This window comes from Ranitomeya variabilis, chromosome 4, assembly GCF_051348905.1.
Source record: "Ranitomeya variabilis isolate aRanVar5 chromosome 4, aRanVar5.hap1, whole genome shotgun sequence".
NCBI lineage: Eukaryota > Metazoa > Chordata > Amphibia > Anura > Dendrobatidae > Ranitomeya > Ranitomeya variabilis.
The window spans coordinates 390,592,451-390,609,488 of record NC_135235.1 but is presented as its reverse complement, the minus strand read 5'-3'; the positions used below and the strand labels follow the sequence as shown (position 1 = coordinate 390,609,488).

Sequence of the window (17,038 nt, the reverse complement as noted above, 5' to 3'; positions counted from 1 at the left end):
ACGGCGTAGCAAGAGAAAAAAATCGAAACTCCAGAATTACGTATTTTTGGTCGCTGCAACATTGCAATAAAATGCAATAACGGGCAATCAAAAGATTGTATCTACACCAAAATGGTATCAATAGAAACGTCAGATCGGTGCTGAAAAACTAAGCCCTCACTCAACCCGTGAGCATGAAAAATGGAGACGCTACGGGTCTCATAAAATGGCAACTTTTTTTTTTTTATTTACAAACTTTGGAATTTTTTTCACCACTTAGATAAAAAAGAACCTAGACATGTTTGGTGTCTATGAATTTTTAATGACCTGGAGAATCATAATGACAGGTCAGTTTTAGCATTTAGTGAACCTAGTAAAAACGCCAGACAAAAAATAAGTGTAGGATTGCACTTTTTTTTTTTTTTTTTAAATTTCACCACACTTGGAATTTTTATCCCGTTTTCTATTACACAACATGGTAAAACCAATGGTGTCGTTCAAAAGTACAACTCGTCCCCCAAAAATAAGCCCTCACATGGCCATTTTGACCAAAAAATAAATATGTTATGGCTCTGGGAAGAAGGGGAGCAAAAAATGAAAATGCAAAACCAAAAATACCCCGGGTTGTTAAGGGGTTAAGTATTTTGTGTGACGTATCTCTGATTTAACACCTTCATGACCCAGCCTATTTTGACCTTAATGACCTGGCCGTTTTTTGCAATTCTGACCAGTGTCCCTTTATGAGGTAATAACTCAGGAACGCTTCAACGGATCCTAGCGGTTCGGAGAGTGTTTTTTCGTGATATATTGGGCTTCATGTTAGTGGTAAATGTAGGTCGATAATTTTTGCGTTTATTTGTGAAAAAAATAGAAATTTGACTAAAATTTTGAAAATTTCGCAATTTTCAAATTTAGAATTTTTATTCTGTTAAACGAGAGAGTTATGTGACACAAAATAGTTAATAAATAGCATTACCACATGTCTACTTTACATCAGCACAATTTTGGAAACTAAATTGTTTTTGCAAGAACTTATAAGGGTTAAAATTTGACCAGCGATTTCTCATTTTTACAACGAAATTTACAAAACCATTTTTTAGGGACCACCTCACATTTGAAGTCAGTTTGAGGGGTCTATATGGCTGAAAATACCCAAAAGTGACACCATTCTAAAAACTGCACCCCTCAAGGTGCTCAAAACCACATTCAAGAAGTTTATTAACCCTTCAGGTGCTTTCCAGCAGTAGAAGCAACATGGAAGGAAAAAATGAACATTTAACTTATTAGTCACAAAAATGATCTTTTAGCAACAATTTTGTTATTTTCCCAAGGGTAAAAGGAGAAACTGGACCCCAAAAGTTATTGTTCAATTTGTCCTGAGTACGCCGATACCCCATATGTGGGGGGGAACCACTGTTTGGGCGCACGACAGGGCTCGGAAGAGAAGGAGCGCCATTTGACTTTTTCAATGAAAAATTGGCTCCAATCTTCAGCGGACACCATGTCGCATTTGGAGAGCCCCTGTGTGCCTAAACATTGGAGCTCCCACACAGGTGACCCCATTTTGGAAAGTAGACCCCCCAAGGAGCTTATCTAGATGCATAGTGAGCACTTTGAACCCCCAGGTGCTTCACAAATTGATCCGTAAAAGTGAAAAACTACTTTTTTTTCACAAAAAAATTCTTTTAGCCTCAATTTTTTCTTTTTCACATGGACAACAGGATAAAATGGATCCTAAAATGTGTTGGGCAATTTCTCCTGAGTACAACGATACCTCATATGTGGTCACAAACCACTGTTTGCGCACACGGCAAGGCTCGGAAGGGAAGGAGCGCCATTTGAATTTTGAATGAAAAATTAGCTCCAATCGTTAGCGGACACCATGTCGCGTTTGGAGAGCCCATGTGTGCCTAAACATTGGAGCTCCCCCACCAGTGACCCCATTTTGGAAACTAGACCTCCCAAGGAACTAAGCTAGATGTGTGGTGAGCACTTTGAACCCCCAAGTGCTTCACAGAATTTTATAACGCAGAGCCGTGAAAATAAAAAATCATTTTTTTCCCACAAAAATAATTTTTTAGCCTCCATTTTGTTATTTTCCCAAAGGTTACAGGAGAAATTAGACCCCCAAAGTTGTTGTGCAATTTTTCCTGAGTACACTGATATGTTTGGGTAAAACACTGTTTGGGCGCACGTCGGGGCTCGGAAGGGAGGGAGCACCATTTGACTTTTTGAACGCAAGATTGGCTGGAATCAATGGTGGCGCCATGCTGCGTTTGGAGACCCCTGATGTGCCTAAACAGTGAAAACCCCTCAATTCTAACTCCAACACTAACCCCAACACACCCCTAACACTAATCCCAACTCTAGCCATAACCCTAATCACAACCCTAACCCCAACACACCCCTAACCACAACCCTAATCCCAACACACCCCTAATCCCAACCCTAATCCTAACCCTAACCCCAACACACCCCTAACCCTAATCCCAACCCTAACCGCAACCCTAACCCCAACACACCCCTAACCCTAATCATAACCCTAACCACAAGCCTAATCTTAACCCTATTTCCAACCATAACCCTAATTCCAACCCTAACTCTAATTCCAACCCTAACCTTAAGGCTATGTGCCCACGTTGCGGATTCGTGTGAGATTTTTCCGCACTATTTTTGAGCAATCCGCAGGTAAAAGGCACTGCGTTTTACCTGCAGATTTACAGTGTTTTTGTGTGGATTTCACCTGCGGATTCCTATTGAGGAACAGGTGTAAAACGCTGCAGAATCCGCACAAAGAATTGACATGCTGCGGAAAATACAACGCAGCGTTTCCGCGTGGTATTTTCCGCACCATGGGCACAGCGGATTTGGTTTTCCATAGGTTTGCATGGGACTGTAAACCTGATGGAAAACCGCTACGAATCTGCAGCGGCCAATCCGCTGCGGATCCGCAGCCAAATATGCACCGTGTGCACATCGCCTAATTCTAACCCTAACCCTAGTCCTAACCCTAGTTCTAACCCTAATTCTAACCCTAACCCTTGTTCTAACCCTAATTCTAACCCTAGCCCTAACCCTAGTTCTAGCCCTTACCCTAACCCTAACCCTAGCCGAAAAATAAAAATAAATAAATTTTCTTTATTTTATTATTGTCCCTACCTATGGGGGTGATAAAGGGGGGGGGTCATTTTCTATTTTTTTTATTTTGATCACTGTAAGTTTTATCACAGTGATCAAAATGTACCTGGAAAGAATCTACCGGCCGGCAGATTCGGCGGGCGCACTGCGCATGCGCTTGCCATTTTGGAAGATGGCGGCGCCCATGGAGAAGATGGGCAGACATCGGGAGGGACACCGGAGCTCGGTAAGTATGAAGGGGTGGGATCGGAGCACAGGGGGGTGGGATCGGAGCACGGGGGGAGTGGACAGGAGGACGGGGGAACGGACAGGAGGACGGAGGGGAGAAGAGCACATTGCAGGACAGGATGGAGGACTGGGGAGGAGATGGGTGGCGGGGGCAGATCAGGGTTTCCAGCCATGGCCGATGATATTGCAGCATCGGCCATGGCTGGATTGTAATATTTCACCACGTTTCATAGGTGAAATATTACAAATTGCTCTGATTGGCTGTTTCACTTTCAACAGCCAATCAGAGCGATCGTAGCCATGGGGGGAGGTGAAGCCACCCCCTCTGGGCTGAAGTACCACTCCCCCTGTCCCTATAGGTTGGGCGAAATTACAGTTAACCCTTTCACCCGACCTGCAGGGAAGCGATCATTCTGTGACACAGCATATGCGTCACATGACGCATACGCTGTGTCACAGGTCGGGAAGGAGGTTAAGGGTATGAAAATTCAAAGTTGGAAAATTGCTAAATTTTCGCTAAATTTCCCTTTTTTGCACAAATAAACGCAAGTCATATCAAAGAAATTCTACCACTATCATGAAGTACAATATGTCACGAGAAAACAGTCTCTGAATCATCGGGATCCCTTGAAGCATTCCAGATTTATAACCTGATAAAGGGACAGTGGTCAGCAGGTTCCGACTGGGGCTGAAATTCAGCCGTGGCATTTGAAATTACACAGGCTTATGCTGTCCTCGTCCCCAAGCACCAGATGGGATACATTACTAGTATTACCCTGGAAGGAGGAAAGGAAAATTTTCTACAAGACCAATGTTTCTAATGATACCCGTGGCCTGCTGGGGTAAGTGACGGAGTCAGCGAGTTTGTGCTCCATCACAACTCTTAAAAGTATGGGTATGGCTACTTTCACACTAGCGTTGTTGGCTGTACGTCGCAATGTGTCGTTTAGGAGAAAAAACGCATCCTGCAAAGTTTTCTGCAGGATGCTTTTTTTTTTCCCCTAGACTAACATTAGCGACGCATTGCGACGTATGGCCACACGTCGCAACTGTCGTGCGACGGTTGCGTCGTGTTTTGGCGGACCGTCGGCACAAAAAAAGTTACATGTAACATTTTTTTGCGCGTCGTGTCCGCCATTTTCGACCGTGCATGCGCGGACAAAACTCCGCCCCCTCCTCCCCGGACCTTACAATGGGGCAGCAGAAGCGTCGTAAGACTGCTTCCGCTGCCCACGTCCGGGCATTATTTTCACAACGCGCATCGGCACGTCGGGCCGACGCATAGTGACGGCCCCATGCCGAAGCTAGTGTGACAGCAGCCTATCTTGGGAACACCGATTTCTGTTAACAAAGTAGCAGACAAGGCAGCCCATGACTAGACAGGCCCTCCTGGCATTTACCAGAATTGCCAGATGGCCAGTCCGGCCCTTGTGGTCAGAATAGTAAAAATTTGCCTGGTCATTAACGTGCAAACCATCCTCGGGGGTAAAGGGGTTAATCTGAATTATGGCACTACCTGACTATGCCATTAATATACAGAAAAAAATTAATATTCGTTTTAATTCATGATGGAAAGACTATTTTTGTCGGGAGGGGTTGATGGCTTGTAACTATAATTTGTAGTGTTCCCTATCTTCTCAAACCCTGAACATTGAGGCATATTGATCTGTAGATAGGAAGGGTATTGGGAAGCAATGCAAATGAAATAGAACTGTTTACTTAGGGAAAATACCCATAAATCCTATAACAATAGGGAGGGAGATTGTTTCATAGATCAGGGGAGAGCAGGCAGATGGCTGGCAAAAATAATCAAAGAATCACATATTTGTCTTCTATGCGAGTAGATTATAATATGACAATGTAGAAATATGTCAGGAATTTGCTAAATATTCTGGAGCTTTGCACACATCTAAGCCAATGTATAATGTACTGATGATGAAGTAGAACAATACCTGCAAGAATAATTTCTATTCCACCTCTTACAGGGGTGCAGATAGGAGCACTGGGGTGGCCAGTTATTTTAGAGGTGATAAGAGATACCCTAAATGGTATGGCATTTAAGAAAACTCCTGGGCTACACGGCATTCCCCTGGAGGTGTACAGGGAATTATCACGAAGTGTATATTCAGTCGCCATGACAGCACAGACGAGAGAGGGGATCCGCCCTTCAGGGACAGGAAACCTACAGACATAAAAGGGCGGTACCTCTCTCCCGCTTCAGTTGGTTTCCTGTCCCTGACAGGGGACCCTGCAGACTTACCTTAAGAAGAAGGTGAAGACAAGAAGAGATACCCAGGCTCGGCAGGCCGGTTCAGGAAGCGGGAGGGCCCCTTCCGCGGTCAGGTCCGATGTACTGGAGGTGCCACACCACAGACGGCTGTGGGGGTGGGCAGCAGCAGGGAAAAGCAGCCTCCATGGGGAGTGCTAACTTGGACATCTTTTTCTCTTCCGGTACCGGTATGTATGGAAGTGGGGGGCCCTGCTCTCCGGGACCGTCTGATCCTGTACTGCGCTTGCGGCTAGCGTCAGTTTGCCGGCGTGGGGCGCATGCCGGCATGAAGCGGGTGTCAGGCGTGACGCGGGTGTCAGGCGCGGGCCGGCGTGCAGCGAATATCGGGCGCACGCCGGCGTTCCGCGCATATCGGGCGCATGCCGGCGTGATAACAAGCCAGCGTTACACAGACCGGGGATTCAGGCGGGGGAAGTGGCGCGCCAGAAGAAGCGGTCCCTCGCGAGTGGCGTCGCTTGATGATGCGCTGGGCATGCGCAGTACGGGCCGCAGCGGTGAACAGGAGGGAGATCCAGGCGAGACGTCACAGATGACCGGCGGGATAACAGGCGAGGAGGGCGCTGACGCGGTTGGGATGTGCAGGTGATACAGCAGTCGGGAGGCAGAGGTCTGATTGGGGGGCGGTCTCGGGGGGGGGGGGGCCTCCCAAAAGGCAGGTGTACCAAATGATAAGATTGGAAGAACCTGCTGACCCCAGCTGGGGGAGGTACCTAAGGGGGAAGCCGGCTTTTTAAGGAATCCTTGCGAGTGACACATGCTTCCTATCCATAATGGAGTCACAGGAGCAAGAGCCAGTACAGCTAGAGCAGCAGGATCAGCCTTTGGAGAATCCCCAAGTAAGGAATACCCAGCGGCGATCTAGTGATAGTAGTCGGCCGGCAGGAGACAGATCAGGTCAAAGATCTAGAGCCGGAAAGTCCTAAAGCCGTAATGATGATACACCGGCTGAGAGGATCCCCGCGCAATCTACGGTACCATTCAGTTTTCTATAGGGGTAAGTGATTGCCGAGAAAGTTCACTTAGTGATGTGTGTCTCCCCTTATATTCCCTCTCTCCTTGTCTATCAGGGGAAAAAACGGTCCACTAAATCTAAGCATAAACAGTGTGCTAAATGTGGAGTTCCGCTCCCGGATGACCACATAAAGAAGCTATGTGGACCATGTATTCAATGTTTAATAGCAGAGGAGACGCCAGACTTCACATCCAGCCTAAGGCACATGATCAGACAAGAGGTCAGGGGTTCAGTTAAATCCCTGTCTCAGGATAGAGAAAGTAGAGGAAGGGAACCTAGATCCCCGATTTCTGTTGAGGACAGTGACTCAGGAGAGATAAGATCAGATTCCTCTCAGTCATCATCATCATCTTCTGACACTGAGGCCGGTCATTCTTGTTTTTCTTTTGACCGGATAGACTGACTGGTCAAAGCGGTAAATAATACCATGGGGATTGAAGGAACCCAATCAGAGAAGTCTATGCAGGATGTCATGTTTAAGGGACTAGACCGGAAAGCTCGCAGATGTTTTCCAGTGGTAGACAAAGTGAGCTCTCTTATCACACGAGAGTGGAAGAAACCTGAGAGGAGAGGTTCCACCATCATTTAAGAGGAGATATCCTTTTGAGGAAGCGGCATCTTCAGCATGGGATAAAGCCCCAAAACTCGATGCTGCAGTGGCTAAGGCTTCCAAGAAATCCTCGCTACCTTTTGAGGATTTGGGAACTTTAAAGGACCCGCTGGACAGGAGAGCTGATGTGTTTTTAAAGGGAGCTTGGGAAACATCAGGGGGGGCTCTCAGGCCATCAATTGCAGCCACCTGTACAGCATGTTCTATGATGGTATGGCTGGACAGCTTAGAGGATCACCTTAAGAACAAGACTCCGAGGAATGAGATTTTAGCCTCTCTTCCTATGATTCAGGGATCAGCAGCTTACCTTGCGGATGCATCGGCAGACTCTGTAAAACTAGCGGCCAGATCTGCGGCCCTTTCTAATTCAGCCCGTAGGGCCATTTGGCTAAAATGTTGGCCGGGCGATATGCAGGCCAGGTCAAAACTGTGCAATATTCCGTGTGAAGGGGCGCATTTGTTCGGTCCAGATCTGGATGAGCTTCTGGAAAAAGCAGGGGATAGTAAAAAGCGTTTCCCTTACCTGGGTAGACCCTTCTATAGACGGGGTACAACAGAAGATGGTTTGACCGTACAAGATCTAACAGAGATAGACCCATATATGATGCCAGTAAGAAAAGAGGTAGAGGATTTATGTTCAACTCCTTCCGGGACAACAAAAAACCACAATGACTGCCGGACCAGGTGGGAGGCAGGCTCTTAAGGTACCTTCACACGAAACGACATCGCTAGCGATCCGTGACGTTGCAGCGTCCTCGCTAGCGATATCGTTTCGTTTGACACGCAGCAGCGATCAGGATCCTGCTGTGATGTCGCTGGTCGCTGAATAAAGTCCAGAACTTTATTTGGTCGTCCGATCGCTGTGTATCGTTGTGTTTGAAAGCAAAAGCAACGATACCAGCGATGTTTTACTCTGGTAACCAGGGTAAACATCGGGTTACCAAGCGCAGGGCCGCGCTTAGTAACCCGATGTTTACCCTGGTTACCAGCGTAAAAGTAAAAAAAACAAACAGTACATGCTCACCTGCGCGTCCCCCAGCGTCTGCTTCCTGACACTTACTGAGCGCCGGCCCTAAAGTGAAAGTGAAAGCAGCGGTGACGTCACCGCTGTGCTGTTAGGGCCGGAGCTCAGTCAGTGTCAGGAAGCGGACACTGGGGGACGCGCAGGTGAGCATGTACTGTTTGTTTTTTTTACTTTTACGCTGGTAACCAGGGTAAACATCGGGTTACTAAGCGCGGCCCTGCGCTTAGCAACCCGATGTTTACCCTGGTTACCCGGGGGCCTCGGCATCGTTGGTCGCTGGAGAGCGGTCTGTGTGACAGCTCTCCAGCGATCAAACAGCGACGCTGCAGCGATCGGCATCGTTGTCGCTATCGCTGCAGCGTCGCTTCGTGTGAAGGTACCTTTAGCCTTCTATCCGGCTTGGATAAAGATCTCCAATAGTCCATGGGTCCTAAGCATTATTAGGTCAGGACTAAAATTTGATTTTCATGAAATTCCTCAGAATAAGTTTCTTTTAACGCCTATCCGTTCTTCACCTACAGAACAGCTGGCATTAGAATCTGAGGTGCAGGAGCTCCAACGCAAAGGTGTATTGGTAAAAGTTCCAGAAGCACAAAGAGGTAAGGGGTTTTATTCCCCCCTCTTCTTGATTAAGAAGCCAGACAATTCTTTTCGTACTATTATCAACCTTAAGGGCTTGAATACATTCTTACTGGTTCAATAATTCAAAATGGAGTCTGTGAAAACAGCAATAAAACTGTTATTTGACAAGTGTTTCATGGTCGTCTTAGACTTGAAAGATGCCTATTATCATATTCCCATACATATAGACCACGAACAGTTCTTAAGGGTAGCAGTTTCACTGGGGGGGGATAATAGAACACTTTCAATATAGGGCACTCCCCTTTGGAGTTGCTGTGGCCACCCGTGTGTTTACGAAAATAATGGTGGAAGTCATGGCACATCTTCATGAAAAGGATATTCTAGTGGTACCATACCTGGATGACCTGTTGATCGTAGGACACTCAGATTCACACTGCTCAACCCAATTAGCCAAAGTAATCTCAACCTTGCAGAATTTAGGTTTGATTATTAATTTCAAAAAATCACGTTTACAGCCGTTAAGAGTACAGGAATTCCTAGGGCTCATTCTAGACTCGGGGTCACAAGAATGCCGTCTGCCAGACGCAAAGGTAGAAAAAATTCAACATCAAACACTCAAGGTAGTCAATAATCCATCAGTCACATTAAGAAGTGCAATGTCGCTACTAGGCTTACTCACGTCATGCATCCCAGCGGTGCTTTGGGCCCAGTACCACACCAGAGTCCTACAGTGGGATGTTCTGTACAATACTCGTCGGTTACATGGCCACCTTGATAATAAATTTTCCCTGTCTGAATGTTCTATACAATCCCTACGTTGGTGGTTACACATACCAAACCTGCATACAGGTGTTCCCTGGACAAATAATACAGTTATATGAAAAAGTTTGGGCACCCCTATTAATCTTAAGCTTAATGTTTTATAAAAATTGTTTTTTTTGTAACAGCTATTTCAGTTTCATATATCTAATAACTGTTGGACACAGTAATGTTTCTGCTTTGAAATGAAATGAGGTTTATTGTACTAACAGAAAATGTGCAATCTGCATTCAAACAAAATTTGACAGGTGCATAAGTATGGGCACCTCACCAGAAAAGTGACATTAATATTTAGTAGATCCTCCTTTTGCAAAAATAACAGCCTCTAGTCGCTTCCTGTAGCTTTTAATGAGTTCCTGGATCCTGGATGAAGGTATTTTTGACCATTCCTCCTTACAAAACAATTCCAGTTCAGTTAAGTTTGATGGTCGCCGAGCATGGACAGCCCTCTTCAAATGATCCCACAGATGTTCAATGATATTCAGGTCTGGGGACTGGGATGGCCATTCCAGAACAGTGTAATTGTTCCTCTGCATGAATGCCTGAGTAAATTTGGAGCGGTGTTTTGGATCTTTGTCTTGCTGAAAGATCCATCTCCTGCGTAACTTCAACTTTGTCACTGATTCATGAACATTATTGTCAAGAACCTGCTGATACTGAGAGGAATCCATGCGTCCCTCAACTTTAACAAGATTCCCGATGCCGGCATTGGCCACACAGCCCCAAAGCATGATGGAACCTCCACCAAATTGTTCTGTGGGTAGCAAGTGTTTTTCTTGGAATGTTGTGTTTTTTTGCCGCCTTGAATAACGCCTTTTTAGTATGACCAAACCACTCAATCTTGGTTTCATCAGTCCACAGGATCTTCTTCCAAAAATAAATTGGCTTCTCCAAATGTGCTTTTGCATACCTCAGCCGACTCTGTTTGTGGCGTGCTTGCAGAAACTGCTTCTTTCTCATCACTCTCCCATACAGCTTCTCCTTGTGCAAAGTGCGTTGTATAGTTGACCGATGCACAGTGACACCATCTGCAGCAAGTTGATGCTGCAGCTCTCTGGAGGTGGTCTGAGGATTGTCCTTGACTGATCTCACCATTCTTCTTCTCTGCCTTTCTGATGTTTTTCTTGGCCTGCCACTTCTGGCCTTAACAAGAACTGTACCTGTGTTCTTCCATTTCCTTACTATGTTCCTCACAGTGGAAATTGACAGGTTAAATCTCTTAGACAGCTTTTTGTATCCTTCCCCTGAACAACTATGTTGAATAATCTTTGTTTTCAGATCATTTGACAGTTGTTTTGAGGAGCCCATGATGCCACTCTTCAGAGGAGATTCAAACAGGAGAACAACTTGCAAGTGGCCACTTTAAGTAGCTTTTCTCATGATTGCATACACCTGGCTATGAAGTTCAAAGCTCAATGAGGTTACAAAACCAAAAAAAGTGCTTTAGTAAGTCAGTAAAAAGTAGGTAGGAGTATTTAAAACAAGAAAATAAGGGTGCCCATACTTATGCACCTGTCAAATTTTGTTTGAATGCAGATTGCACATTTTCTGTTAGTACAATAAACCTCATTTCAAGGCAGAAACATTACTGTGTCCAACAGTTATTAGATATATGAAACTGAAATAGCTGTTGCAAAAAAAAACAATTTTTATAAAACAATAAGCTTAAGATTAATAGGGGTGCCCAAACTTTTTCATATAACTGTATATCTCGAGTACTGACGACAGATGCCAGCCCTAAGGGCTGGGGGGCACATATGGATGATATGTGGGTCCAGGGGAGTTGGTCACACTCCGAACAAACCTTATCTTCCAACCTTAAAGGGATATTACCAGTAGAACGAGCTCTAAGTCATTTCCTTATGTCCCTACAGGGCCGACACGTCAGGCTATTTTCAGACAACCAGGTAACAGTAGCGTACATTAATCATCGGGGGAACTCGGTCCAGGTCTTTAATGGAAGTGGCGGGTCGTATCTTTCAGATAGCAGAGACTCATCTACTGTCACTCACGTCTCTTCATTTAAAGGGAAAATACAACGTCATAGCCGATTATCTAAGTCGCAGAAAACTCAGACAAGGGGATTGGGTTCTCAATCAGACCGTCTTCAATCAGATCAAACTTCTATGGGGGTGTCCAGACATAGACCTCTTCGCCAGCAAAGAAAACAAAAAGACTCACCGGTTTTGCTCCCTAAACCCCAGAGAAAACCCGTACACAGTGGACGCACTCTTAATCCCATGGCAGTTCAATCTAGCCTATTTGTTTCCTCCATTGAACTTGATTCCGTTAGTTCTGAGGAAGATACGGGAGGACAAAGCTCGAATAATTTTGATAGCGCCCTTCTGGCCCAGGAGGCCGTGGTTTCCTTGGCTGAGGAAGATGTCTGTTTCTCAGCCTTGGATTCTCCCGGAACTTCCAGACCTCCTCTCACAAGGTCCAATCCTCCATCCACGAGTGTCCAATTTACATCTAGCGGCGTGGAATTTAAAGGGGCATTACTAAAAAAGAGAGGTTTTTCGCAGGAACTAGTTAATACCTTAATGAAAAGCAGGAAGCCTTCTACAACAAATATTTAGGTTAAAATATGGAAAAGATTTTTGGCTAATTCAGGATTAGAGATTGGCCAAAAGATCTGTATTACTAAGATTCTAGAGTTCCTGCAGAGAGGTCTAGAAATGGGTCTTGCTACAAGCACCCTTAGGGTCCATGTGTCGGCCTTGGGAGCGCTATACAATCGTAATTTAGCTAGCAATTATTGGATCGCTAGATTCATCAAGGAAGCGGCAAGATCGAGACACATGGTTAGGAAAAGAATAGCTCCGTGGGATTTAAACTTGGTACTTACAGCATTGACTGAAGCCCCATTAGAGTCGATTGATTCTGCTCCTATAAAAGTTCTGTCCTTTAAAACAGCGCTGTTAGTCGCCCTCACATCAGCAAGGAGGGTTAGTGACCTACAAGCCCTCTCTAGACAACCTCCATACATTCAGTTTAGAGATGATAGAGTAGTATTAAAAACTGATCCTCTGTACCTTCCAAAGGTAGCGTCAAAATTCCACAGACTGCAGGAGATAAATCTCCCCACCTTTTGTCCTAATCCCACAAATCAGAAAGAACTCAAACTTCATTCATTAGATGTTAAAAGATGTCTGCTTAGATATATTACGGTAACAGACCCTTGGAAAAAGGATAGTTCTTTATTCGTGTCTTTTCAGGGAGTCAGAAAAGGATTTAGGGTGTCTAGGAACACCTTAGGCTACGTTCACATTTGCGGTGTGCGCCGCAGCGTCGGCGCCGCAACGCACAACGCAAACAAAAACGCAGCAAAACGCATGCACAACGCTGCGTTTTGCGCCGCATGCGTCCTTTTTTTCATTGATTTTTGACGCAGCAAAAATGCAACTTGCGTCCTCTGCGCCCAGACGCGGGCGCCGCAGGGACGCATGCGGCGCAAAACGCAAGTGCGACGCATGTCCATGCGCCCCCATGTTAAATATAGGGGCGCATGATGCATGCAGCGACGCTGCGGCGCCCGACGCTGCGGCGCACACCGCAAATGTGAACGTAGCCTTAGGTAGATGGATTAGGGAAGGGATATCTTTGGCTTATTCAGCAGGTGGCCTAGAGGTTCCGGAAGGTATAAGAGCCCATTCTACTCGAGCCATGGCGTCGTCCTGGGCAGAAAGATCGGAGGTGTCGATTGAGGACATATGTAAGGCGGCCACATGGTCATCTCCATCTACTTTCTTTAATCATTACAGACTAGACCTGGGTGGCTCCTCAGATCTCACGTTTGGTAGAAGGGTGCTGGAAGCAGTAGTCCCTCCCTAGGATTCTCTTTCTCTGTAAATCTCTCGTCTGTGCTGTCATGGCGACTGAATAAATACTCAAGCTATTTACTGGTAGGGGTGTTTTTCAGGAGCCATGACAGCACCCTTATATTCCCTCCCTTTATACTATTATGGCTTGACATCACTGGTTTATATAGAAATCTTTCTTTAAGTTTAGTCACGGGTGAAATGTGTAAATTATTTATGTACTAACTAACCGGGGTGGTCCTCTCATGCTCTGTAATCCAACTGAGGCGGGAGAGAGGTACAGCCCTTTTATGTCTGTAGGTTTCCTGTCCCTGAAGGGCGGATCCCCTCTCTCGTCTGTGCTGTCATGGCTCCTGAAAAACACCGCTACCAGTAAGTAGCTTGAGTATTTCTCCCCCATTGTTGGATCTGTAGATCACTTATCTTAGGGGACTCTGTTCTTGAAATTGCAGGGGGCATTGATGATCCTTATTTTACAAACAGACCAAAATCCCATACTTGAGTCGTTGTACCTCTTCTCTTCTAGATGAGTCCAGAAACAAAACAATGCCTGCAAGATATCACAGTCCTCATCTTTCTCACTATACTCCAGAGGAAAATCTTCATGTCTCGCTAGCTTGTCAGGTAGATTGGAATAAGGACTGTAATCTTGTATATAATGACGTAATGTCTGGTCTTCTCTGACTACTCAGTTTTTCCATATGGTAAATTAGAGTGAAGAGATGAATAATAAAAATGCTGAATTTATAAAAGAAAATGACATGTATTTATGGACAGACCAGACGTGTAAAGATGAAACATTGCATGTAGAAACCAGCCCAGGTGAGTAATAATCATTTTATTTACACGTATAATTAAAAAAAAAGTTATATACATATACACACATTTGCAAAATGAGAGCGAAAAGTTGCAGCACTCACCAGTTAAAGAGTGTGCAATAGTCCGTTATTCCATACCTTGGGATTTGGACTTACAACATGAGGTGCAGGTTACAAAGGCATGTGGGGAGAGGCAGAGTGTCTTTAACTGATTCTGTTTCTCAAAACCAAAACCTTTGCTTCTTGAAGAAGTCAGAATTTTCAGTATTCAAGAACAAAAAGGCCCGATTTCTTATTGCATTTGTTCCTTTATTTGTCTAGTTTTTGGTGGTTTTGTTTCCTGTTTTTTATTTGTTCCTTATTGTACATTTAATTTACATCTTTTTTTAAAGTGTATTTTATCTGTTTGCATTTTGATTTTATGTTTGCCATTGTAGGAAATCTTTTGGGTTTTCCAGATGTTTTCAGCTGATTTATCATTTTCCACTTCTTAAACTGTTGCATATTTTTAGAGCAAATGTAGTTCATTCCCTCCCTTGAGTAATTTTATGCACACTTGAAATTTTAGTCCAAATTTTGCTATATTTTAGCAGAACATATTACATAAAAGAAAAGTGATTTTAAAAATGCAAATGATGAATTCAGCCTATAGGGTTTTGAGCTTCATCGTATCGTTGTCATCTACAACACAAAAATGACAGCCAGCATAGTCTCTCAAATCACCTTCACTAAACCTTCAATCAAAAAAGTGCAACCAATCGTGTAAATTAAAAGCATAACATAATTAACCCCTTCCCGACATGGCTAATTTGCATTTTTCATTTTATTTTTCCTCTTCTTCCAAGAGCCATAACTTTATTAATTTTCTGTTGCCATAGTCATGAGAGGGCTTGTTTTTTGCAGTACGAGTTGTACTATTGAATGACTCCATTCATTTTACCACATAGTGTACTGGAATACAGGGAAAAAATCCAAGTGTAGTGAAATTACAAAAAAAACAAAAAAACATTGTTTTTGGGAATTACTTTTAACGGTGTACATTGTATCATAAAACTGACCTGGGAATAAGATTCTCCCCATCAGTACCATTACAGTGATGCAAACTTGTCCAGTTTTATTTTATTATTTCAGTGCTGAACAAAATCAGATATTTGTAAAAAATAAAAAAAAATAAAAATTCTTGATTGTGTCACCATTTTCTGAAACCCGTAACATTTTCATTTTTTGGTCAATAGAGCTGTGTGAGAGCTTATTTTTTGCAAGGCGAGACAACGCTTTTATTGTTACTATTTTGGGATAGATATGACATTTTTATCACATTGTATAGCATTTTATGAAGAATTGAAGCAACCAAAAAGCTCAATTGTTGGCATTTTGAATTTTGGGTTTATTATAGTTATATTTTGATAGGACTTTTATATACTTGGCGATACCACATATTTTATGTATACAATTTAAAAAAAATACACAAGTTCCAAAATTGGATGTTTAAAAAAAAAAAAAAAAGTATTCTTGTCCTGAGATAATCTTATAAATATGCCCCTGCTGTGTACTGTGTAAGGTTCCCTTCACACGTTCGTATAATACTTGTACCAGAAGAAACGTATGACAGATTTGAGCGGGGACTTTTTTGTGGACTGAGTTGAAGCTTTTATATTGAACATTTACGTAACATTGGCATCATATTTATCCTGCACTCTACACTGAGCACTTACATCAGGATTTCCATCTAAATCTCCGAGTGACATGATTCAGATGAAACCCCTGAGGGATCCATTCACAATAATGAGGCAGCACAGTTCCTATGGTGGACTCCGTCTGGCCTCTGTTCAGCGATGTCCTTCTTTTCTGAGGTTCACAAAACTGTGGCCCGCCGTGCTTTTATGTATGCTTAAAAAAACGGACACCATCAGATCTTTGGCCAGACTGCCTATATGTTTCCATCTGTCTCATTATTGGGAATAGGTTGGGTTGTTCTGGACACGTTGAAGCTAAATGTGTACTCTTTTGCTTAGTTTTGTTATTGCATAAATGTGTATTTATTGCCTTTTTTTTTTTTTTTTAGGGTTTTCTTTATATACACTTTTACAATTTTTTGTAAGCCTTGTTTTACTATTCTAGTTAGTCCCTCTATAAGTTTTTAGCTTTTATTAGTCTGATCACTGGTCTAATGCATTTCAGTGCATATGTTCTACAATGCATTGGAGCTGTCAATGTGACACTGACAGAACACCTTTTAGACCCTGCTCTTTGCCTGTCTAACAGGTCACCGTAGCTGGCAGATCAGGAGGTCATCAAGGTTCAAAATATCTGTGGCACCAGAAAGTATATAGGTATACAATGTAGCTTTTATTTCATACATAAAATCACATAGCCTGGGTACAAAAATTAGGTAGACAGTGCAACGTTTCACCATAACAGGCCTTTACCAAACCAGAAATACAAATAAAAATGAAACACTTGAGCCCTGATTCATCAAAGTGATTACACCAGAATTCTGGAGTAAATTGTTTTAAAAAGTTGAAAACGTTTGCCACAATGCCAAAAATGTTGAAATTTTGGCATTTTCATACTAGTTTTATTGGGCTTCACCAAAAGGGATAGAGTTGGAGCTGAATAGGGGCGCAATACCACAACTCATCTAATTCATAATGAGCTGTGGCGTGCCTTACGCTAGATATTGTACTCAAGTTTCTGACTGGAGTAAGATTTGTTGA

The 17,038-nt window shown here is 43.7% G+C and overlaps 1 protein-coding gene across 3 annotated transcripts in view; it reads left to right on the top strand.

Moving 5' to 3' along the window:
• LOC143767180 (uncharacterized) overlaps positions 1-17,038 on the top strand; it is a 48,007-nt gene that overhangs the window by 27,338 nt on the left and 3,631 nt on the right. For 2 of the 3 annotated variants that reach the window (XM_077255277.1, XM_077255278.1), the window contains exons 5-6: positions 14,030-14,127; positions 14,217-14,325. In XM_077255277.1, coding sequence (XP_077111392.1) covers positions 14,030-14,127; positions 14,217-14,325 — 207 coding nt within the window. Of the gene's footprint in view, positions 1-13,135; positions 13,876-14,029; positions 14,128-14,216; positions 14,326-17,038 lie in introns of those variants that run through there. The other variant, XM_077255279.1, reaches the window with a different exon arrangement.